The sequence below is a fragment of the Cherax quadricarinatus genome, chromosome 67, assembly GCF_038502225.1.
Source record: "Cherax quadricarinatus isolate ZL_2023a chromosome 67, ASM3850222v1, whole genome shotgun sequence".
Classification (NCBI taxonomy): domain Eukaryota; kingdom Metazoa; phylum Arthropoda; class Malacostraca; order Decapoda; family Parastacidae; genus Cherax; species Cherax quadricarinatus.
The window spans coordinates 638,070-655,274 of record NC_091358.1 but is presented as its reverse complement, the minus strand read 5'-3'; the positions used below and the strand labels follow the sequence as shown (position 1 = coordinate 655,274).

At 39.4% G+C, this 17,205-nt stretch overlaps 1 protein-coding gene across 12 annotated transcripts in view; it reads left to right on the top strand.

Annotated features, from left to right (window-relative positions):
- LOC128699641 (fibrillin-2) overlaps window positions 1-17,205 on the top strand; it is a 206,911-nt gene that overhangs the window by 44,862 nt on the left and 144,844 nt on the right. For 11 of the 12 annotated variants that reach the window (XM_070099319.1, XM_070099328.1, XM_070099323.1 and 8 more), the window contains 2 exons: window positions 1,030-1,173; window positions 17,122-17,205. The exon at window positions 17,122-17,205 is cut by the window's right edge and continues 129 nt beyond it. In XM_070099319.1, the coding sequence (XP_069955420.1) occupies window positions 1,030-1,173; window positions 17,122-17,205 (228 nt within the window). The remainder of the gene's footprint in view (window positions 1-1,029; window positions 1,174-17,121) is intronic. The other variant, XM_070099320.1, reaches the window with a different exon arrangement.

Sequence of the window (17,205 nt, the reverse complement as noted above, 5' to 3'; positions counted from 1 at the left end):
CGATGCGTAAATGTCACTGAGACCATTATTTGCAAGAGTGTAATTCCTAAGTTTTCAGCAAATTTTGTACTTTTGGTTTCATTACCTTCGGAAAGAAGATTCTCTCTCATTTCATAAGAAAAATAATTTTTTTCTTGAAAATTCTTTGACCCTGAGAGTAATTCTCAGATCAGGGATTCTGACCCTGAAAGTGTTAATATATGAGGATCACGTCCATCAGTAATAATAGGAAAGTATTGCAGTTTCAAAAAGTAAAGAAGGATCATGTGAAATGGATAATGGCATCAGATTTCTCTTGATTCTCAAGAAAGTTTTGAAACTTACATTGCTTGAGGTACAGTTACAAGCTACATTTCACTAAAGCACCAACAGTCAGAGGACCAATGCAGTGTGTTCTACAGTAGCTAAGCCCTGAAATATTTGTCATATTTTCAGATAATGCATTACACCTTTGCAAGCCCCTACTGTTTATACATTAAAGTTAGTCTTGAAATTTATCAATTATGCATTTTTTTTTTTAACCACACCAGCCATTTCTCACTAAGGCAGGGTGGCTTAAAAAAAGAAAACACATTCACCATCATTCATTCAGTAGTTGTCTTGCTGGAAGTTCATGGACACTGCACTTCAGATGACTCTCCGACTTGCAACATCTCCATCTTATATAAATATATTTCAAGTGTAAAAATGTGCTGAAGTGATACTCTGGAGTACTTTCAGTATTCTGTGTTTTTGTAAGATATTCTGCAATATGAAATAACTGAATTGGACAATTGATGGGATCTTGATAAAATTAGAATTTACCGCATTTATTGGTTTTTTTAATTAAAATGTAGGACAATGTGAGGATAATGCAGAAAACTAAAATATTTATCGAAAATGGATTCTTAAAAAGAAAGTGTTTAATAGTGATAAATTATATTTTTCTCTAATTACAATTAAATTTTCAGAGTTTTCTGGTGATATGTTTAATAAATAACCAGTGATTCAGATATAGAGCAGGTGTAGGTAATGTCCAGCCTGCTACAGACCAGGATGAGTGTGTGGAGCTTCCCTGTGAGTCTGGATGGCAGTGTCACAACACCGCAGGCTCCTACCAGTGTCTCGAGCTTCCTCGCGCCTTCTGTCCTGCAGGATATAAACCCCTCAATGGCACAGTATCAGGTTGTGAAGGTTAGATGCTACCCTTTTGTATGTGCTGGACTGATTCATGGTACTGTTGTCACTGTTACATTAATTACGACTTTGGCTGAAGAATCTCTGATATGAGGAGGAGCAAGTTGTATAGAAATAGATGCAGTCTCTACATATGTGTGAGACAGAGATGCAGTAAACAGTTTAATGTATTAATAAAGGGGAGAGGGTGGCGAAAGATCAGATTGTTTTGCCGTGATCATAATAATAACAGACAATTCTAATGGACTTTGTCCATTTTTCAGAACCATTGCACCTGGTGGATTTACATGTTTTCAAAGTTCTTTAAATCAAGGTCTATTAAACTGTGGGTTTACTGTGTACTACCAATTTGCCATTAATACCTAAAACTATGTTAAGGATCAGTAGTATAATGATATCATTCTCTCTCTCCCTTTTTCTTTCTCTTTTTCTCTTTCTTTCTCTTTCTTTCTCTCTTTCTCTTTCTTTCTCTTTCTCTCTTTCTCTTTTTTTTTACACAGGGTTTGACAAGTTTAGGTTAAGGATCCCTAGCTTTATTGACAAGCTATATACAAGTTAAGGACTCCTAACTTTATTGACAAGCTAAGAGCTGTAACCTACATCAGCTCATATGACTACGGATACATTTTCATACATTTCTTCCCTTATATACATATATGTACGTATATACATATACGTATAGGTTGATAGACAGCAACCACCCAGGGAGGTACTACAATCCTGCCAAGTGAGTGTAAAATGAAAGCCTGTAATTGTTTTACATGATGGTAGGATTGCTGGTGTCTTTTGTCTGTCTCATAAATATGCAAGATTACAGGTATGTCTTGCTACCTCTACTTACACTTAGGTCACATTACACATACATGTACATGTTTTTTTATACACACTCATCTGAGTTTTCTTTGATTTTATCTTAATAGTTCTTGTTCTTATTACTTTTCCTTTTATATCCATGGGGAAGTGGACTAAGAATCTTTCCTCCATAAGCCATGCGTGTTGTAAAAGTCAACTAAAATGCCAGGAACAATGGGCTAGTAACCCCTTTTCCTGTAAAGATTACTAAAAAGAAGAAGAAAATTGTCAAAGTGGAATGTCTGAATGTGCGTGGATGTTGTGCAAATGATAAGAAAGAGATGATTGTGGATGCTATGAATGAGAAGAAGTTGGATGTCCTGGCTTTAAGTGAAACAAAGCTGAAGGGGGTGGGAGAGTTTCAGTGGAGAGAAGTAAATGGGGTTAGGTCATGGATTTCAAATAGAGTTAGAGCTAAAGAAGGAGTAGCAATAATGTTGAAGGATAAGCTGTGGCAGGAAAAGGGAGTATAAATGCATTAATTCAAGGATTATGTGGAGTAAAATAAAGATTGGATGTGAAAAGTGGGTTATAGTAAGTGTATATGCACCTGGAGAAGAGAGAAGTGTAGAAGAGAGAGAGAGAGAGAGAGGTTTTGAGAATTGTTGAGTGTGTGGGGAGTTTTGAACCAAGTGTGAGAGTACTTGTGGTCAGGGCCGGATTACCGCATAGGCAAATGAGGCATTTGCCTAGGGCCCCGCGCATGTGGGGGCCCCGCGGTCCAAGAGGTTCAGGGGCTCATCCAAGACTGCGCACATGGTGCAAGTGCAAAGGGGTCCCTACCTAAAAAGTTCAAGTGTTTTGAGAGTAAAATTGATTTTTAAAAATTAATCAAAACAAAAATAAATAATGAAATAAAATAAAATAAAAATAAATAAACCTAACCATAGATGGCAACACTCGACACGCCTTTGTTTACATCAGAACAGCTGTGTTTTTTTGCTAATGGGTGAGTATGGGAGATTCCTCTCCAATTTTCTGTAGTAATTACATGTTATCTAGACTTGTACGGTGACAAATTAACTGAAGTGTTGTTGATAGACATTGATGTATATGGATAAATGTTTGTTTTCGCCTCTAAATGTTAAGGGAGGTACCTGATAGGGTTACTTGACCAGTAAAGACGCATGGACCAGTAAAGATGCATTTTTGGTAAAAATACTATAAAGAAAAACCTAAAAACGCAAACTGACTTCCGTTTGTAGGTTTTAAAAGCACTTTGTCCTGTCTTTAACCCTTTCAGGGTCCAAGGCCCAAATCTGGAGTCACGCACCAGTGTCCAAGAATTTTCAAAAAAAAAATTTGTTATTTTTTCTTATGAAATCGTAGAGAATCTTTTTGTGAAGGTAATAAAACAAAAAGTACGAAATTTGGTGGAAAATTGACGAAATTATGCTCTCGCGAATTTTGATGTGTCAGCGATATTTACGAATCGGCGATTTTGCCGACTTTGACTCCCATTTTAGGCCAATTACATTATTCCAATCAACCAAATTCTTAGCTATTTCACTAGTATTACTTCTATTCTATCGATTGAGCACAAGAAATCTCCAAGTCAACTGTTTCAACTACAAAATAAAGTGATCGGAAATTGTTAATTTGGCCAATTTAACACAAAGTTCAAAATATTCCAATTTCAAAATAGGGTCCAGAATGAACACTGTAGGCATTCCTGGCACTAAACTAACATTTCCTCTGTTCATTAGTTATGTTTTGAGGCTTTACAAATAAATTCCATTTTTATTTTTTATTCACATAATGAATTTTTATTCACACCAAAAAATAGAAGATTTACTGTTATGCAATACTGTAATAATTGTATAAATATCATCACCATATTTGTGAATGTATATTAGACCCACCAGCTGACGTGTATTAGACGTGTGAGGTCATTTGTTTACTCTTGAATATCGGCAAAAATTTAACATTTCTGCTACTTTGAGCTCAGTTTCAAGCCATTTCCAGTGCTAAAACCAATCAAAATCATCTCTATTTCTGTAATATGTCTTCCATTCTATCAAATGAGACCAAGAAATTGCAAATACAACTATAAAAAACATACGAAAAAACACTGCAAAGTTGCTGTTTTAATCGAAAAATCATGATTTCATTTTTTTTCTCTCATTATACACAGTGTGCTGCAGGATCTGTTTTATGTGGTGCACACATATCACATAGATGTATTCTCTCATATCTAGGCCCAAATGTACCACTCACAGTTTATCAGAGTGAGCTGAGCTCATGGCGTAGATCTACAGTTTGGACCCTGAACGTAAAGCCGTAGATCTACGGGACGGACCCTGAAAGGGTTAAGTCTTTATCATTTCAATAACAGATCTCAATTGATTGATGTTCTACATCACTTCCGTCGCAAATGCTTAGTTTTCAAGTTGCGACGGAAGTGATGTAGAACATCAATTAATTTACTACATATTTCTGCAGAAATACATAAGCCACATCAGAAAATCGTTGGTTGGGTGAAACTGAAAATTGTCCCTGCATTCTTTAATTCTCATGTCCTTATCTATGGTGGTAGGCCATATATCATGCAAAACATAATGATTAGTTTAGTTATGAAAATGGTAATATAAATACCATTGTACATTGTTCTTGGACTCAGTATGATTTCTGTTTAAGTAAATTGGAGATCATGGAGGATGAATTAGTAAAATATTTGTAGCCCAAATCACTAACCTAATCTATGGTAAAAGTTCTGTATATGACTCCTTTCTGGTAACGTTTTGAATTTTTAGATGCGCAGCCAGAGGAAAGGGGGCTACAAGGGCCATATCCCCCCAATTGACAGAAAAAAAAATTAATAATAATTAAAAAATTAATAATAATTGATAATGAAAAATTTGTATTTGCATGATTACAGACAGTGATACATCCTCATTATGGCATCTCGTGAACGTGATGTTGGACGTTCTTATGCGAGTGAGTCACAGAAAAGAAAGAAGAAAATTCAAGAAGAAGAACAGAAAAAGAAAGATGTAGAAAGCTGCAGAAAGATCACAGACATGCTCACAAAAACAGTTTCTGATGTTACCAGTACAGTTGAATCTGCAGATATGTCAGATCATACAGGAAGCCCTCCCTCCATTATTTCTCAGCCAGCATCTACTTCTTTTGTGTCTCCTCTCAATGTCTCAGTGGACATTTCATCCACAGGATTTGTCTTAAAAGATCCTGCCTCATGGCCAAATGTAATCCCAGATTCTCTACGTAATGCTTTCATTGCAGAAAACTTCAGTCAAACTCTGAACATTGACTTTAGGAAATCAGCAAGGATTTATGATGATGCAAGTCGTCGTTGTTTAAAGTCATCTATGTTTTATAGGAAGCTTGCAAATTCAGAAACTGTGAAAAGATCATGGATGGTATACTCTGAAAGCTCAGGAAAAGTGTACTGTTCAGCATGCAAGCTATTTTCTACCAAAGAAAATACCTTCACACAGGGGTTCAATGACTGGAAAAATTCCAAGCGTTTCGAGGAACATGAAAACAGCACCACTCACAGGAGCTGCATTTTAGCCAGTGTATTTCGTGCACAGAAAAAAGGCTTATTGGATTCTCATTTGGAAAATCAAACTGAAAAAGAGCGCACTTATTGGAGAAAAGTTCTAGAAAGAGTTGTTGCTGTTGTAAAATTCTTAGCTCTAAGAGGACTTGCTTTCCGTGGAGAAAATGAGGTTTTTGGTTTGGAAAACAATGGCAATTTCCTAGGGATCATAGAACTGTTAGCACAATTCGATCCATTCTTAGCAAATCATGTGTCACGCCTTGGGAATGCAGGAAGAGGCACTGTATCTTACATGTCATCTACTATATGCAATGAATTTATTGAACTGATGACTAAGAAGGTCCTCAATAACATCAAAGCAGCTGTGAAAACTGCAAAATACTTTGCAATAAGTGTAGATTCAACACCAGATATTTCACATACAGATCAATTGACATTCATTGTTAGCTTTGTCGACTCCAGTGGTAAGCCTGTAGAGAGCTTTATAAAATTCATTCCTCTTTCAGGCCATGATGGAGAAACAATGATGAATGTAGTACTGGATACTCTGCTTGAACATGATCTCTCTATTATGGATTACCGTGGCCAGAGCTACGACAATGCAAGTAACATGTCGGGTAAATATAATGGATTGCAAGCCCGTATCAAGCAAATCAACCCACTTGCTGAATATGTGCCCTGCTCAGCACATTCTCTTAATCTTGTTGGGTCATGTGCTGCGGAGTGTTGCGTCGCTGCAGTTTCATTTTTTGGACTTTTACAAGCACTCTTTAATTTTTTCTCTGCTTCAATGCATCGGTGGAGTATACTCAAGTCAACCATTCATGGAGATGTCATCAAATCATTATTAACAACAAGGTGGTCAGCGCAGCATGATGCAACACATGCTTTGAAAGACAGCTTTGCTGAAATACGTTCTGCTTTGATCCAAATAGCAGAGGATGAAGACCAGACAGCAACTACAAGAAGCGAAGCAGCCAGCTTAGCATCAAAATTGGAAGATTTTGAATTGGCCTTACTCTGTGTGCTTTGGGACTGTTTACTGGAACGGTTAAATGCCACGAACAAGACACTTCAGAAAACTGAAATTGAAATGGCTACTTGTGCTAACCTCTATGCAGGCTTAGTGGAATTTGTAAGCTCACTTCGCAATGATGAAGCTTTTGAAATGTTTGAAGAGAAAGCTAAACTGCTGGTGAAAGACTACAGTTACCGGGCTGATCATCAGCGGTCAAGGAAGAGGAAACGCAATTTTGAAGAGCCAGACAATGAAATTGTGTTGCTACCAAGGCAGAAATGTAAGACAGCTACATACTTCGTCATTCTGGATTCACTGATTACAGAATTGGTGAAAAGAAAAGAAATCTACCAGAATCTCAATGGCAAGTTTGGATTTCTGTTCAAAATTACTACTATGCCAGATGCAGAATTGAGAGAAGCTGCATTAAAGTTGCAGCAACACCTTTCAGCAGATGTTCAGGACACATTTGTTGAAGAAATAGTTCATTTTTCTGGGTATATGAATCAGATTAAAGCTCCACCTGAAAAATGTGCGCCCTCAGCTGCTTTGAAACATTTAAGAAATGCAGATATCTCAGAAACCTTCCCTAATGTTGACATAGTGTATCGCCTTTACCTAACACTTCCAGCTACTAACTGTGAAGGAGAACGTTCATTTTCTGTTTTGAAAAGAGTGAAAAACCAGCTCCGTTCAACAATGAGCCAAGACAAATTGTGTAACCTAGCCTTGTTGACCATTGAGTCTGATCTAACAAGAAATATTGATTTTCAGAATATAATTGATGATTTTGCCAATGTGAAATCCAGAAAAAAGTTTATTTAAGAAGTGCCTGTGAATATAAACAATTCTTTACTTTCTTGAGTTTATATGATTTGATAGTCTTATGCATGATGTAATGATAACAATAATGGTCAGTGATTTATAAAGGGAATAATAGTGCTGTAGTGGTTATGCTGATATAATAGGTACATGATGTCACTACTTTAATAACCTAATCTAGTAATACTATGCTGTCTTGAGTTTATTCTCTTTAAAATGCATGATTTAACAAGATAGTTATAATGGCTGTTGGTAAATGGTTTTGGTTGTCTTGATGTACTTTCCCTATTAAATTTAATCTAAATAGCCAGAATGTATTTAATTAGACCTTAAACAGGCTCACACCGACCCCCCCCCACCCCCAAGCTGGAAGGGGTCGCTTCGCTTACCCGTAACTCAAAGGGGCCCCGCCAATCTGAATAGCCTAGGGCCCGGAGACTTCTTAATCCGGCCCTGCTTGTGGTTGGGAATTTCAATGCTAAAATGGGTAAAAATGTTGTGGAGGGAGTAGTAGGTAAATTTGGGGTGCCAGGGGTAAATGAAAATGGGGAGCCTTTAATTGAGCTATGTGTAGAAAGAGGTGTGGTAATAAGTAATACATATTTTATGAAAAAGAGGATAAATAAACATACAAGGTGTGATATAGCACGTAATGAAAGTAGTTTGTTGGATTATATATTGGTGGATAAAAGGTTGATTGGTAGGCTTCAAGATGTACATGTTTATAGAGTGGCAACTGATATATGGGAAGCGGAAACCAAGCCTGTGCACATACTATGCACTTGGTATCTGCTGGCATGGGAAATCTGGAAAAACAGATGGGACATGCAACTATGACCACCCTAGAAAATGCCATGCCCATATGACAACAGGAAAATGCAAACTCCTGTCCTGTAAGCTTTTTCACCCTGAAATGTGTACCTCTTCAGTACAGGAAAGACTGTGCTATAACTTAAATTGCCAGGCATACCATCTAAAGGGGACAAAAAGATACAAAACATCCAGGCCATGGGAAAACCTGGGTAGCCACAGCCACTCAAGAGGGAGAGGTTTTTTAGTGCCAGGAAGGAAAAAAAACTGGCAGGAAATGGCAGAAATCGTACACCAAATCCAGTCATTCCTGGAGTGGAACCACAGTCGATGGCCTCCACTCCAAACCAACAGATACAGATACTAATGCCGGAAAATAAATCCCCCCCCAGTACCAACAATACCACCAGTCCGATAACATTCTTCTTTGCAAATATACAGGGTCTAAAGCCAGCAACAAACAACAAAATACCTTTCATCCGTGGACTGCTTGCAGAGGCAAAGGCAATGTTCGCGGCTTTCACTGAGACCCACATAAAGGATCACTTGGACAGCGAAATATGGATCCCAGGTTACAACCTATACAGATGTGACAGAGTGAACAGGCAAAAGGGGGGGGGGGGGTTGGCCTGTACATTGCAGAGTCACTTGTTTGCACAGAACTGCTTAATGCCTCAAATGATGTAGTGGAAGTTTTAGCAGTAAAGGTCGAGAACCAAAACCTAGTCATTGTGGTAGCCTACAAGCCTCCGGATGCAACATCCCAGCAATTCCAGGAACAGCTGTTAAAAATTGACCACTGTCTGGAAAATCTTCCAGCTCCTGCACCCAACATCTTGCTCCTGGGGGATTTCAACTTAAGGCACCTAAAATGGAGGAATATAGCAAATAATATTGTTGCAGTAATAACACCAGGAGGCAGCTCTGATGAAAACTCACACTCACACGAGCTTTTAAATCTCTGCACAAAATTCAATTTAAACCAGCAAATAATAGAGCCTACTAGACTGGAGAATACACTAGACCTCATCTTCACTAACAATGATGATCTGATAAGAAATGTCACCATATCAAAAACAATATACTCAGATCACAACATAATTGAGGTTCAGACATGTATGCGTGGAGCCCCAGACCGACAAAATGAGACTAGTCACGAGGGAGCATTCACCAAATTCAACTTCAATAACAAAAACATAAAGTGGGACCAAGTAAACCAAGTCCTAACCGATATAAGCTGGGAAGATACACTAAGCAACACAGACCCCAACTTATGCCTAGAACAGATTAACTCGGTGGCACTCGATGTATGCACAAGGCTTATTCCTCTAAGAAAAAGGAGGAGTAGATGTAAAATAGAAAGAGACAGGCGCTCCCTTTACAGGCGACGGAAAAGAATAACAGAGCGGCTAAAAGAGGTCAATATATCTGAAATGCGTAGGGAGACACTGGTCAGAGAAATAGCAAGCATCGAACTTAAGCTAAAAGAATCCTTTAGGAGTCAGGAATCGCGGGAAGAACTAAAAGCCATAAATGAAATCGAAAGAAACCCAAAGTATTTCTTCTCCTATGCCAAATCAAAATCGAGAACAACGTCCAGTATTGGGCCCCTACTTAAACAAGATGGGTCCTACACAGATGACAGCAAGGAAATGAGTGAGCTACTCAAGTCCCAATATGACTCAGTTTTTAGCAAGCCGCTAACCAGACTGAGAGTCGAAGATCAAAATTAATTTTTTATGAGAGAGCCACAAAATTTGATTAACACAAGCCTATCCGATGTTATCCTGACGCCAAATGACTTCGAACAGGCGATAAATGACATGCCCATGCACTCTGCCCCAGGGCCAGACTCATGGAACTCTGTGTTCATCAAGAACTGCAAGAAGTCCCTATCACGAGCCTTTTCCATCCTATGGAGAGGGAGCATGGACACGGGGGTCGTCCCTCAGTTACTAAAAACAACAGACATAGCCCCACTCCACAAAGGGGGCAGTAAAGCAATAGCAAAGAACTACAGACCAATAGCACTAACATCCCATATCATAAAAATCTTTGAAAGGGTCCTAAGAAGCAAGATCACCACCCATCTAGAAACCCATCAGTTACACAACCCAGGGCAACATGGGTTTAGAACAGGTCGCTCCTGTCTGTCTCAACTATTGGATCACTACGACAAGGTCCTAAATGCACTAGAAGACAAAAAGAATGCAGATGTAATATATACAGACTTTGCAAAAGCCTTCGACAAGTGTGACCATGGCGTAATAGCGCACAAAATGCGTGCTAAAGGAATAACAGGAAAAGTCGGTCGATGGATCTATAATTTCCTCACTAACAGAACACAGAGAGTAGTCGTCAACAGAGTAAAGTCCGAGGCAGCTACGGTGAAAAGCTCTGTTCCACAAGGCACAGTACTAGCTCCCATCTTGTTCCTCATCCTCATATCCGACATAGACAAGGATGTCAGCCACAGCACCGTGTCTTCCTTTGCAGATGACACCTGAATCTGCATGACAGTGTCTTCCATTGCAGACACTGCAAGGCTCCAGGCGGACATCAACCAAATCTTTCAGTGGGCTGCGGAAAACAATATGAAGTTCAACGATGAGAAATTTCAATTACTCAGATATGGTAAACATGAGGAAATTAAATCTTCATCAGAGTACAAAACAAATTCTGGCCACAAAATAGAGCGAAACACCAACGTCAAAGACCTGGGAGTGATTATGTCGGAGGATCTCACCTTCAAGGACCATAACATTGTATCAATCGCATCTGCTAGAAAAATGACAGGATGGATAATGAGAACCTTCAAAACTAGGGAGGCCAAGCCCATGATGACACTCTTCAGGTCACTTGTTCTATCTAGGCTGGAATATTGCTGCACTCTAACAGCACCTTTCAAGGCAGGTGAAATTGCCGACCTAGAAAATGTACAGAGAACTTTCACGGCACGCATAACGGAGATAAAACACCTCAATTACTGGGAGCGCTTGAGGTTTCTAAACCTGTATTCCCTGGAACGCAGGAGGGAGAGATACATGATTATATACACCTGGAAAATCCTAGAGGGACTAGTACCGAACTTGCACACGAAAATCACTCACTACGAAAGCAAAAGACTTGGCAGACGATGCACCATCCCCCCAATGAAAAGCAGGGGTGTCACTAGCACGTTAAGAGACCATACAATAAGTGTCAGGGGCCCAAGACTGTTCAACTGCCTCCCAGCACACATAAGGGGGATTACCAACAGACCCCTGGCAGTCTTCAAGCTGGCGCTAGACAAGCACCTAAAGTCAGTTCCTGATCAGCCGGGCTGTGGCTCGTACGTTGGTTTGCGTGCAGCCAGCAGCAACAGCCTGGTTGATCAGGGGCTGATCCACCAGGAGGCCTGGTCACAGACCGGGCCGCGGGGGCGTTGACCCCCGAAACTCTCTCCAGGTAAACTCCAGGTCCATGTAGCTACAGTTAGAGTAAGAGGTAGATGGGACAAATGGAAAATGGCAACAACAAGTAAGAGAGAGGTGAAAATGCATAAACTAAGGGAGGAAGAAGTTCGGGTGAGATATAAGCAACTACATGTATTGGCAGAAAGGTGGGCTAATGCAAGTATGAGTAGGGGGGGGGGTTTGAAGAGGGGTGGAATAATTTAAAAAATGCAGTATTAGAATGTGGAGCAAAAGTTTGTGGCTATAGGAGGGTGGGTGCAGGAGGAAAGAGGAGTGATAGGTGGAATGATGAAGTAAAGGGTGTGATTAAACAGAAAAAGGTAGCTTATGAGAGTTTTTTTTACAAAACAGAAGTGTTATAAGAAGAGCAGAGTAGTATATGGAAAGTAAAAGAAAGGTGAAAAGAGTGGTTAGAAAGTGTAAAAGGAGAGCACATAATAGTGGGAGAGACACTGTCAAGAAATTTTGATGAAAATAAGAAAATTTTTTGGAGTGAGATAAGCAAGTTAAGAAAGCCTAGGGAACGAATGGATTTGTCAGTTAACCCTTTGAGGGTTTTGGACGTACTAGTATGGCTTACGACCCAGGGTTTTTGACGTACTAGTATGCCTGGAAATAAATGGTATATAATACCGACACAATGGAAATATAAACACATATGCAGTATAATGTGATCCTTTATTGACTACGTTTCGCCCACACAGTGGGCTTTTTCAAGTCACAAACAGAACTACCTGGGGTGGAAGGAACGCGAGTATTTATAGTCAGGCGAGTATTTATAGTATGCCTAAATTCTAGCGCCCTCAAATCTAGTGGGAGGAAGCTGGTAGGCCTCCATATGAAAGAATGGGTCTATGTGGTCAGTGTGCACAGTATAAAAAAAATCCTGCAGCACACAGTGCATAATGAGAAAAAAAAAAACTTTGACCGTTTTTTTGGAATAAAACAGCGACTTTGCACTGTATTTTCGTATGGTATTTATTGTTGTATTCTAGTTTTCTTGGTCTCATTTTAGAGAAGAAACATATCACAGAAATTGAGATGATCTTGACTGGTTTTGCAATGAAAAGTACCTTGAAATTGAGCTCAAAGTAGCAGAAATGTTCGATTTTTACCAAAGTTCAAAAGTAAACAAATCATGCCAAGCGTCTAATACACGTCAACTAGTGAGTCTAATATTCTTTTGCAAGTGCGCCAATATGATTCATACCATTTTTTACACTAATGCAGTAGTCTGCATAACAGTAAATCTTCTATTTTTTGTGAGAATAAAAATTCAAAGTGGAAAGCAAAAGAATGTAAGAGGGGCCTTAAGACGTGACTAATGAACAGAGGAAATGTCATTTTAGTGCCACGAATGTATTTCTTGTTTGTTCTGGACCTTATTCAGAAATTGGCATCTTTTGAAATTTGTGTGAAATTGGCAAAATTGCTAAATTCTGACCACTGTACTGGATAGTTGAAATTGGTAAATGGGTGGTTTCTTGCACTCATTCAATAGAAAAAATGGAGTCCTAGCGAAATATTAATGTTTTTTGTCAACTAGTACAGTGGAACTGGCCGAAAATGGGGCTCAAAGTGGGCAAAATCGCCGATCCGTAAGCATCGTCAAGACCGCTAACTTTGCGAGAGCATAATTCCATAAGTTTTCCATCAAATTTCATATTTTTGGTGTCATTATGATCGGGAAAAGATTCTCTATCTTTTCATAAGCAAAATTTTTTTTTTTTTTTTTAAATTTGGCCGACCCTGAGAACGAGTCTCAGAGAGGGCCTTTCGACCCTCAAAGGGTTAAAAACAGAGTAGGGAAGTTGGTAGATGGGGGGATGGAGGTATTGGGTAGATGGCAGGAATATTTTGAGGAACTTTTAAATGTCGACGAAGTAAAGGAGGCGGTAATTACATGCATTGGCCAGGGAGGTATACCATCTTTTAGGAGTGAAGAAGAGCAGGATGTGAGTATTGGGGAGGTGCATGAGGCATTACGTAGAATGAAAGGGGGTAAAGCAGCTGGAAGTGACGGGATCATGACAGAAATGTTAAAAGCAGGGGGGGATGTAGTGTTGGAGTGGTTGTTATTTTTTGTTTAATAAATGTATGAAAGAGGGGAAGGTACCTAGGGATTGGCAGAGAGCATGTATAATTCCTTTATATAAAGGGAAGGGAGATAAAAGAAATTGTAAAAATTATAGGGGAATAAGTTTACTGAGTATACCAGGAAAAGTGTATGATAGGGTTATTATTGAAAGAATTAGAGGCAAGACAGAATGTAGGTTTGCAGATGAGCAAGGAGGTTTTAGAGTGGGTAAGGGATGTGTAGATTAAGTGTTTACATTGAAGCATATATGTGAACAGTATTTAGATAAAGGTATGTGAACAGTATTTAGATAAAGGTAAGGAAGTTTTCATTGTATTTATGGATTTAGAAAAGGCATATGATAGAGTGGATAGGGGAGCAGTGTGGCAGATGTTGCAAGTATATGGAGTAGGTAGTAAGTTGCTAAATGCTGTAAAACGTTTTTATGAGGATAGTGAGGCTCAGGTTAGGGTGTGTAAAAGAGAGGGAGACTACTTCTTGGTAAAAGTAGGTCTTAGACAGGGATGTGTAATGTCACCATGGTTGTTTAATATATTTATAGATGGGGTTGTAAAAGAAGTAAATGCTATGGTGTTGGGGAGAGGGGTGGGATTAAATTATGGGGAATCAAATACAAGATGGGAATTGACACAGTTACTTTTTGCTGATGATACTGTGCTTATGGGAGATTCTAAAGAAAAGTTGCAAAGGTTAGTGGACAAGTTTGGGAGAGTGTGTAAGGTAGAAAGTTGAAAGTGAACATAGAAAAGAGTAAGGTGGTGAGGGTATCAAATGATTTAGATAAAGAAAAATTTGATATCAAATTGAAGAGGAGTATGGAAGAAATGAATGTTTTCAGATATTTGGGAGTTGATGTGTCAACGGATGGATGTATGAAGGATGAGGTTAACCATAGAATTGATGAAGGAAAGAAGGTGAGTGGTGCATTGAGGTGGAGACAAAAAACATTGTCTATGGAGGCAAAGAAGGAATGTATGAAAGAATAGTGGTACCAACACTCTTTTATGGGTGTGAAGCTTGGGTTGTAAATGCTGCAACGAGGAGGCGGTTGGAGGTGGTGGAGAAGTCCTGTCTAAGGGCAATGTGTTGTGTAAATATTATGCAGAGAATTAGGAGTGTGGAAATTAGGAGGTGTGGAGTTAATAAAGTATTAGTCAGAGGGCTGAAGAGGGGTTGTTTAGGTGGTTTGGTCATTTAGAGAGAATGGATCAAAGTAGAATGACATGGAGAGTGTATAAATCTGTAGGGGAAGAAAGGCAGGGTATGGGTTGTCCTCGAAAAGGTTGGAGGAAGGGGGTAAAGGAGGTTTTGTGGGCGAGGGGCTTGGACTTCCAGCAAGCATATGTGAGTGTGTTAGATAGGAGTGAATGGAGACAAATGGTATTTGGGGCCTGACGAGCTGTTGGAGTGTGAGCAGGGTAATATTTAGTGAAGGGATTCAGGGAAACCGGTTATTTTTATATAGCCGGACTTTAGTACTGGAATTGGGAAGTACAATGCCTGCACTTTAAAGGAGGGGTTTGGGATATTGGCTGTTTGGAGGCATATGTTGTGTATCTTTATATGTATATGCTTCTAAACTGTTGTGTTCTGTGCACCTCTGCAAAAGCAGTGATTATGTATGAGTGAGGTGAAAGTGTTGAATGATGGTGAAAGTATTTTCTTTTTGGGGATTTTCTTTTTGGGTCACCCTACCTCGGTGGAAGATGGCTGACTTGTTAAAAAAAAAAAAATGTATATATGTATTTCAAACATGCCTGTGAAGGCTTACTCAGCCCTGTAACAACTTCAGACAGTATTACCCAGGCTGGCTCCTCCTCAGGAAAATTAGTGAATAGAAAAAGAAATAATAACAGACAAACATAAACACTTTATTATATAGAAAATATAAAACACTTAAATATGAAATATTAATCCTACATTAAAGAAAATTAAAAATTAAAAATATAAATGATAACTGAATTCAACGCTAATATATATAGGGGTGTCTGGTGTTGGTGACACTGAGTGTTGTTGAAATCGTAGCAGTTGCTGATGATGGGGGGGGGGGTCTCAGGTGTTGGTTACAACCCACCGGTTCATTCTTCACAGTATAGCCTTGAGTATTATATCCCAATGACAGGAAAGCGGGTTCTTTACCACTGCAATGATGAGGGGTTACGTCCTGCAATTTCATACAGGTGCACAGGTAATTAAATCCAAAAAGGGGAAGTCTCAGGATGTTAGTCCATCTCCATCAGTTCTGCTCGTTGATTGGCAGGTGACCCTCTCAGTCATCCAAGAGTAGTGCTGGGAGCTGTGAGTCTAGTGATTACTGTTTGGACCAGAGCCCCACACGTCACCTTTCGGGGGAAGAAGGAGGGGAAGGGATAGTGAGAGCTAGACTGACCCTACCTTAACAAGCAGCCGGCAGTCAAACTATCACTTTCAGGGTGGGGGAAAAAAGGCGGGAATAGGGGGAGCTTGACTTACCCTACCTTAACAAGTAGCCGGCAATGAAACTATCACTTTCGGGGAGGGGAAAAAAGGCGGGAATAGAGGGAGCTTGACTTACCCTACCTTAACAAGTAGCCGGCAATGAAACTATTGTTACTATATACTCCCTCTCTACTCCTATCTATTGCACTTTTCCCTCACAATGCCACTAAAAATATATACCATGCCACCAGGAGGCCTGGTCACAGACCGGGCCGCGGGGGCGTTGACCCCCGGAACTCTCTCCAGGTAAACTCCAGGTAAACCTGTGGCCTAGTGGCAAAAGCTCTCGCTTCATATGGTGAGGGTCTGGGTTCGATTCTCAGTGAGGGTAGAAGCATTGGGTGTGTTTCCTTACATTGGTTGTCTGTGTTCCCCATCAGTATTGTGGGTACCTGGGTGTTAGTTGGCTGGTGTGGGTCGCATCCTGGGACAAAATTGACCTAATTTGCCTGAAATGCTCTGCATAACAACCGGCTTTCTATATAGTAGTATGTCATTGATGTCAGCTAGGCCTGTATACCTTGTACATGTACTTGTAGATATAAAGATATTATTATTATATATTATATTATTATTAAAGTATTATAGGCATATTTGTAATTTAGATGCTAATTTTTGTTTTTTCAACATACTGGTCGTCTCCCACCAAGGCAAGGTGATTCGAAAAGGAAGAAAACCTCATAAACCTTTTCTTCTTTTAACATTTAGTAATTTATACAGAAAAAGAGGTTACTAGCCCCTTGGTCTCGGCATTTTAGTCGCCTCTTACAACACTAATGGTTTACGGTGGAAGAATTCCTAGGTGCTTATAAATGGTATAGTTTTTATGAAACACACAACTTTCAACATAATGTCATAATGTGTGAGTAATAAGTGTGTTCTGCTGCAGATGTTGATGAATGTGCTGAGAATCTGCACACCTGCCACTCTCTTAATGAAATATGTATCAATGAGATTGGTAAATATCGATGCG